Consider the following 8,276-nt stretch of genomic DNA (forward strand, 5'->3'; position numbering starts at 1 on the left):
ATGGACTTAATGTGCAGAGGGGCAGGTTGCCTGTAAACTGGTCTTAGTACTCAGATTAGACTGATCAGGACTGGAAACAACTGCATCACAGCACAAAAAACAGCTAGTGAATGTGTAAGAGTGGACTCTTTAAATGCACTGAGCACTAAATGTGCTATATAAAGTAAAGACAATTATTAGTATTATTACTTTTATTACTGGTTGCTGCTGGCTGGTCATGTGATCCCACCATGGATTGCAGTACATTTTATTTGACATGTTCGGTTTAGAAAAGACAGAACCAACAAGGAATATGTCTTTATTTCCACTCAAGCAATTGAAAGGAAAGCTCTCTCTTCAGCTGGGGGTGTATTCCGGAAAGCAAGTTTAACTTACCATCACATATACCGTGAACTCTCGGTTGTTTAACCCAGACCGTTGCTACCTCGAGGAATGCAAAACCGCAATCTGATGCTAACTTAACCATTCTGCCATGAACACAAAACAAACTCATCTTGTGTTTTTGTTTCAGTTAACAGGACAAATCAGTCCGCTTTTAACTGACACCATCCTTAACATATAGCTTTATCACACATAATCCAAAACATGCTGATCATCGTAAGTATATTTATTTATTAACACCACAGCATTAATTTTGCTCTAAAGTGACATCTTGTGGCTACAAGCATACATAATTCATAGGGATACACCAGATCATACTAAAATGCTCTAACACAAGTTTCTAATCATAAGAATGACTTTGTCAAGATGATAGATAGATAGATAGATAGATAGATAGATAGATAGATAGATAGATAGATAGATAGATAGATAGATAGATAGATAGATAGATAGATAGATAGATAGATAGATAGATAGATAGATAGATAGATAGATAGATAGATAGATAGATAAATGTCAGTAAAATCTCTTACTTCTTTAATCCTTGTCTGTCTTCGCTCTGAGAGTCGGGCCTGCCTCCACTTCCCAATGTCCGTTTACATTTGATGTCCTCAGTTTTAGGAGTAATCTCACTCATGGGAAAATAATCACTCTAGCAATGAGAGCAGAGAATCGAGTCCTCTTATACACAGTTTTGACCCTCGAAATAAAAGGAAGAAGAATATATCTGTCAGTGCGACTAAACGGTATGTGCAGCCAACCACTTCCTCATGTGTGAGTTTTAGTGCACAAGATGGAAAACAGGAACTATGAGTGGAAGGAAGCTACATGAAGTTGCATACAATTTGCATCATTCCATTTTAGAGAAACAACCAGATTTATGTACATACAACTCCACCCATGTCACTGCATGAAGACTAAAGCAGGTCTACGTCCTTTCACAGTATGAATGATCTTAAGGAAGCATGACAGGTCACATGACACATCTGGAGTCATACAGTACCATGGACAGCACCAACACTTGCAGACAGACAGACAGACAGATAGGCAGGCAGACAGGCAGGCAGAAAGACAGACAGGCAGGCAGGCAGGGATAGATAGATAGATAGATAGATAGATAGATAGATAGATAGATAGATAGATAGATAGATAGATAGATAGATAGATAGATAGATAGATAGATAGATAGATAGATAGATAGATAGATAGATAGATAGATAGACACCAGTATATCTATATTCATAATTGGGCCATGTCATTAGTAGACTAATTGATTGATGCTAGAAAATGAAAAGGTCAATGAAAGAGCAAAACTGTGACAGTTTCACATAACATCAGAGGAGCTTGTGTGGTTATGATAATATTTCATTTACCAGGACCCTGTAAGATAATGGTATAGTCCATCTGTGCACCCCTCCACACTGAGCTCATATGAAACTCCTCATCCTGCAGTGACTGCTGGGAAGACATACGGACGAGGGAGGAAGCAAACTGAAGAGGTAAGAATTGCAATATTCGTCACAGGCAAATAGATATTGTTATTAAAATACATGAAAATGTGTAGATTTTTTTAGGTATTGTTTGTTAAAGTTTGAAAATGTCAGAAAGAGAATACAGTCCTCAGCATGAACAAGGAAACATGGAGCAACAGCTAGAGGGAGCTATAACAGGACAGACAGCAGCTGAGTGAAGCTGATGTGATGAAGCCCCTTTAAAATACTGACGTAGCTTGAAAAAACAAAGAGGGGATGCTTAAACAGAGCTGCAACAAACACCCAGCGCTCTCTAAAATAAAAAGCTTTGTATAAGAAAAATGTACCCAAAACACAGGAGAGATATTCGAACAAAATAATGATTTCAGTCCTAATTTTACAGTATTTTAACAATTTCTATGTTCTGTATATAAGCATGGTTATAATTCATGTGAATCATTCAAATTTTGAATTGTGTTTTTTAATGATTCAGATCAAAATTGTACATTAGGACTATATAAAACACCTCATGGTCTATATCATTATTTTAAATGAGTGTTTATCATTGTGCTTTATCTCAGCAAGCCTTAATCCCAGAAGACACTTCAGAGTAAAAGCCCATTGTAGCATAAGGTGATATTAAACACACATTTAAATATATATATATATATATAATCTGTAGTTATTTACTCACCCTCAAATCAATTCCAAATCTTCATTATGGTTTCTGCAGTTGTTGTTTTTTTTCCTGTGAAACACAAAATAATTTTAGAACTCTTCAGCTCTTCTCCATACAACAACAGCTCATAGTGACCACATCCATTCTACAAAAGGACCAAAAAAAGCTATATAAAAGTAGACCATAAGAAGTCCATATGTTTTATATGTTTTATGTGTTCCAGACAGGCTGTCAGTCTGTGCATTAGTGATGAAAAATTTCAGTGACTTATTTTGCAAGTTATATACACCAGTAGATGGCGACAAATGACTGTGAGTCACGAGTGAGTCAATGAATCCTTTATTCAAACGATTCATATTAAAAAAGCTTATTTAGCAACGAAAGAAGCGACTAGGTGTCTAGTTTACTATTATATTGTACTAATTAAATATTCGATTAGTTATCTCCAAAGCTCTCTCTATTTTGCTGTAGAACATTAAACCGTGACGTTGCCTCAGAAGTCTGTCCGAAATCAGTTCCGTAAGATACTTTCATGTACGAACACTGCCTGCAATGTCATTGACTGATAGGGCAGCCAGGCAACAGTAGTAAAGATAGTACAGATAGTAAAGTCTCCATTGAATGCACACTTCAGAATCTTGCCTGAAGAAGTAGCTCATCCGGGTACTTTTTGCCTACTCTTTTATGAGTATTCGGACATGCTGCTTTTGTCACATACTGTTAGGTAGGGAATAGTTGGGAAGTATGGGATTTCGGATGCAACCACTGTCTTTATGAGAGAGTCATGCAATCATTCATTCAGAGCCGGCCCTAGACCATTGGGGCCCCTAAGCAAAATTTGGTTGGAGGCCCCTTTGACTGTTTTAAGGCCTAAAGAAAAGCAATGACTACCTTATAACTATACCATACTATATAACTATATTATACTGTATATATGTTTGATGTCTAACAGGAAAATTGTGATACCACTGAGCTGAATGGCAGTGCAAGACACACACACACACACACACACACACACACACACTGATTAACTTGCTGAATAAAAAGACAGAAAAAGTGATTATCACTGAACAAAGATACATTTTTATTGACACCAGAGTTTAAGAGTCACAAACTACAGAACATATATATATATATATATATATATATATATATATATATATATATATATATATATATATATATATATATATATATATATATAAAATTTAAATTAAATAGAGCAAATAGAATAACATTTAAATATAATATTATATAAAATAATAAATAGATTTTTTAAATAAACAAAATTAACAATAACATCTAAAACACCACAAAGAAGATCAATAGTAACAATATTAAGAATAAGGTAACATTTCAATATAACTATTAAAATCCAATCCAAATAAAGAAAATAATTATACATAAAGTTAGACTTAATTTTTAAAATGCAGAAGGTTATCATTTTACAGCCCCTTTATACTCACCAACAGCTGGAGCTTTGCTTACTGGCAGCATATAACGTTACTTTAATAGTGCTCCTAAGGGGACATAAGGAGTAAACTAATGTTAGCCCTTTAGTGTAGAATCCAAACTGGGTTTATATTGTTCTGTTAAATGCTTTAACAGTAACACCACAGCAAATGGTATAGGCCTAATACTAAACCAATTTTATGCAGCATGCTATTAGCATGTAAGTTAAACAACTGTAGAAAATTAATACAAGCACGATTTAGGCTAATGTTAAGACTTTTAGTGCAGATTATCCATATTACAGAAATCGGAAAATTAAGCCTACAGGCTTACGTACCTTTATCTTCTTGCTTCTTCTCTTCTTCCCGGCTCTTTTTTGTCGTTTTTCTTGGCCAGAAAGATATTTTCGTTTCTTGTCAGACATCGTCGATTCGTCGGAGTCGCCAACTGACTGACCAAGTGACAACGAGTGACATCATAGGGGGGCAGTCGGGATCAAGACGCGCGCGCGCCTTCGCGGGGAGCTCCCGGTTGATTTGCCATAATACAGAACTAAATAAATAACAACTCTGTGCTTATCATGATGCCTGATAAAGAGCGCTGTAGGTCCATTTCTTTTTATTTATTTATTTTATGTTACTTTCGTTGTGCGATTTTTTCCCCCCACTAGCTAGCAGTGACTCTAGGGGGCCCTCTGCGGGCCACGGGGCCCTTTGCAATTGCAACGGTCGCTTAGTGGCTCGGCCGGCTCTGCTTCATTCAACCGATTCATTCAAAAATGCTTATTCATTTAAGAACGGAACAAGCGAGTCTTTTTATGAGTCATTGAATCATTAATTTAACTGTTATGTTCAAAAACGCTGATTCATCCGGGAAGGAAACAAGTACTGCATGCATGGAGTTGTCAGCAGCCTCGCGGTTATTTGGGATCGAAAAGTGTGTGTGGGGAACAGAAAATGTTATATATTGTTTATATGGACAACTTTTAACAATTTTGGAAGAGACTTCACTCAGCTGCTTTCTATACAAGTTTATTGTGATCATGAGCTTGTTCTAGAAAGGAGCAGTGTAAAGATTCAAACTAAATATTGTGTGTCTTTGTATAACCAGTTTCTTCTTCAGGTAAAGGGCTCTTCCTTCAGACTCAATGGCTGAGATCTTCGAGGACCCAGAGAAGCTGAAGAGGGGCCTTGTGAAGGTTCTCGAATGTGTGGCCACCATCTCGTCAGCAGCAGCGGTGGTCAATCCCATCTTCGGCGTGGCCGGCTCTCTCATCCGGGTGGTGCTGCACCATGTGGACGATGAAGACATTCAGAAACTCAGACGGGAGTTCGGCAGCGTGAATCGAGCCCTGGATGAAATTTCACAACAGAATCAGAATGTATTACTTCAGATCAGGAAGGAGACGGTGGATGGTCTGTACTGTCGTCTAGAAGAAAACATTCGTAATCAGTTCTACAAATTCATGGACGCCGTGGAGGCGTCTGCAGCACACGAACAGCGCAAGAAGGAGTTTGAAATGAGCTTTGTGATCAATCAGTGTGACCAGAACCTGTACACACTTTATGGTGCGGTGATGGGCGAATCAAAGATCTTCAGCCAGCCCATTCTGGAGGTGTACATGAAGCATTCACAGGGTGACCAGCGCGTCATGGAAAACCTCTGCACGCGACTCACATACCTGTTCTGCATCGGCCTCATTGCTCTCATGAGTTATGCTGCCATCGTCGGAGATGATGAAGGAGCTCTGAGCATCGAGTGGGAAGAGAAAATGAAAGATGTGGCCAAGAAAATGTCAGAAGTGCTGAACACTTATGAGTGATTTTAGCCCGTGTGACTTTTCTTTCATGACTTTCTATCTTCTCTGTCTATTTTATCAGTCAATGTCCTAGCAAGTACTTAGAACATCCCGACTAATGCTCTCACAACCTCTCAAAACCTTAGTTACCCTCTGACAACATCCTAGGAACCACTCAGAAACCCCTAGCAATGGCCAAGCAACAACTCAGAAAACCTTAAGATCTATTCATCTGTCTATCTATCTATCTAGGCACCTAGCAACACCCTAGCATCCACACAGAACACATAGTAACTCCCTATCAACATCCTAGCAACCACCTATCAACCTGTTAACCCTATTCCTAACGTGTTCCTGCAAATATTTGCACTTGTGACACAAAAGTTATGATACTGTCATACAACAGTATTATTTTCTGACAGTGATGTTTTCATCTTTTTGTACAGTTTACTACACACACTCAAACTGAATCTGCCTAAGCCAAAGTCAAAATATTTTTTTTCTTTAATGCCAATTAATATTACAAATCTGTAATCCTAATAACTTGTATAGCCTTTAAAAACAATTCTGTAGATATACCTCTCTAGAATTACATTGCTATATATACATTGCTATATTCTTCTGGCATTGTCTTAAGTGACTTTGCAGAATTGTGAATAAAGATATGAGAAATACACACACTCTTCCTTTCATTTCAGTCAGCCACAGTGAGCAATAGTGTCAAAGTGAAGGGCACTGCGATTGTGCTTTAAATTGTGTTTTGAGGTTTTTGTCCAATATATGTGACAGTTAAATTAAATTAAAATTAAGCAGGTTGTGTAAATTTTTTTCGTAAATTTACTTTATTACATAAACATAATGAAATGCATTTATATAAACCTATCCTTCTATAAAAATATTTTTTTGTCATGAAAAAAGTTATACTGTATATAAATATATATATTTTATATGTGTGTGTGTGTGTGTAACTTATCCTGACATGCACTAGATGACCCAAATTACGTATATGATTTAGCTAATCTAGTTATTCTTCACTGTAAACACAGTCATTACGATTGAGATAATAATAATAGTAGCTTCATGCTAAAGAACAAGACCATGAATTATAGCTAGATTGTTGAAAGTCAAACATTATAAAATGTTCACTAAATAATTTTTTTCTTTTAAATATGCATGCAAGTCCTATAGTCCTATCGCTAAGAAATTTCAAGATTCCCTTGTGACTTTCCGTCAGACAACTCTTCATCCAAATCCTGATTAATAAGAGAAGCAGAGAAGTCAGATCCGTAATATAGTGCGGTCTGCCTCAAAATTGGTAGGTTGTGATCTTTTGATGACATTTATGTCTCACGGTTGCAGAGAAAAGGTCTAACAATTCTGAAATACCGTTCTGTCAGGACCACTATCGTCGAAATACGATTGACAATTAGCATACAGCTTGGTGGTATGGTTCTGTTCTGGGCGAGAACGCCATGCGCATCCATGCAGCCTAGCATGGATAAGAGCAGGGAGAGCAGCAATAACCCCCTATTGCAGATATCATTAATTCAAGATTTCAAAGTACAACATAATTCGAGAATTTATTCTGATTCAAGGGGAATCAGAATGCCAAATCCTGACTGGGCGTGAGGAGCTGGGGATGGAGGAGGGTAATTAGCTCCTGAGAAACGCGACAGCTGCTGATAATACTGAAGAGCTTATATATGTAGTGATAGACGTCATATTCATAGTAGACGTGGATCAGCTGAGAGTCAGCTGATGCGAGCTTGACTAACTTGACCTTCCAGAACTGACGCTACGATTAATATCTGTCCGGTCAGCTCTTTACCCCTCTTCAGGCAGACTATTCAGAGCAATTAAAACTAAAACCAGAATTTTTGAACAGCACTTATTGTTCATGCTCTAATTCCTCTGGTATTTATGCATCTATGTATTTAAGATATGATTGGATCAGTATTGCAGTGAGTATATGTTTCTGGCATGTTAAATGTTTGGCAACAGTTCTTCTAACCCTATAATTGATGGAGTGTGTGCACATTTTGATGGAAATAACATCACAACATTTATTTCCATCAAGAGGTGCATACATTTTTGGTCAAGATCTTGTATTAACAATGCAAGAGTCCAGCTCTATGTAAAGTCTCCTCCAGCACATCCCAAAGACTTTCAATGAATTTAAGCTCTGGACTCAGAGGAGCCAATTCATAATCTATGAGTGAAAATGATTCTTCATGCTCCTCCCAACCATTCTTTCACAATTTGAGCCTGATGAATCTTGACATTGTCATCCTGGAATATGGCCATGATGTGTCTTCCTATATGGTTGTTTAAGAAATGAAAAGCTACACACTCCATCAGTTAGGCTTAGAAGAACTGTTGCCAAACATAATAATCACTGCAATGATGATCCAAGACTCTTAAGCATTTGTCTATTTAAATCAGAACAGAGACTCTTTTTTTTTTTTTGGCTGGGCAGTGTATACGTACACTCACC

The 8,276-nt window shown here is 37.3% G+C and overlaps 1 protein-coding gene across 1 annotated transcript; it reads left to right on the top strand.

The window, feature by feature from the left end:
* The first annotated feature begins 1,748 nt into the window (after window positions 1-1,748).
* Window positions 1,749-5,923, top strand: LOC130077694 (protein rapunzel). Its single transcript, XM_056243008.1, has 2 exons — window positions 1,749-1,880; window positions 5,095-5,923. The coding sequence occupies exon 2, from the start codon at window positions 5,132-5,134 to the stop codon at window positions 5,804-5,806; it is 675 nt and encodes a 224-aa protein (XP_056098983.1). The 5' UTR covers window positions 1,749-1,880; window positions 5,095-5,131; the 3' UTR covers window positions 5,807-5,923.
* The last annotated feature ends 2,353 nt before the right edge of the window (window positions 5,924-8,276 follow it).

This window comes from Rhinichthys klamathensis, unplaced genomic scaffold (assembly GCF_029890125.1).
Source record: "Rhinichthys klamathensis goyatoka isolate OS25496 unplaced genomic scaffold, OSU_Roscu_1.1 h1tg000768l_1, whole genome shotgun sequence".
Taxonomy (NCBI): domain Eukaryota; kingdom Metazoa; phylum Chordata; class Actinopteri; order Cypriniformes; family Leuciscidae; genus Rhinichthys; species Rhinichthys klamathensis.

Bases quoted from the DNA above. Each gene is read 5' to 3' on its own strand.
- LOC130077694 (XM_056243008.1), top strand. From the start codon at position 5,132: ATGGCTGAGATCTTCGAGGACCCAGAGAAGCTGAAGAGGGGCCTTGTG.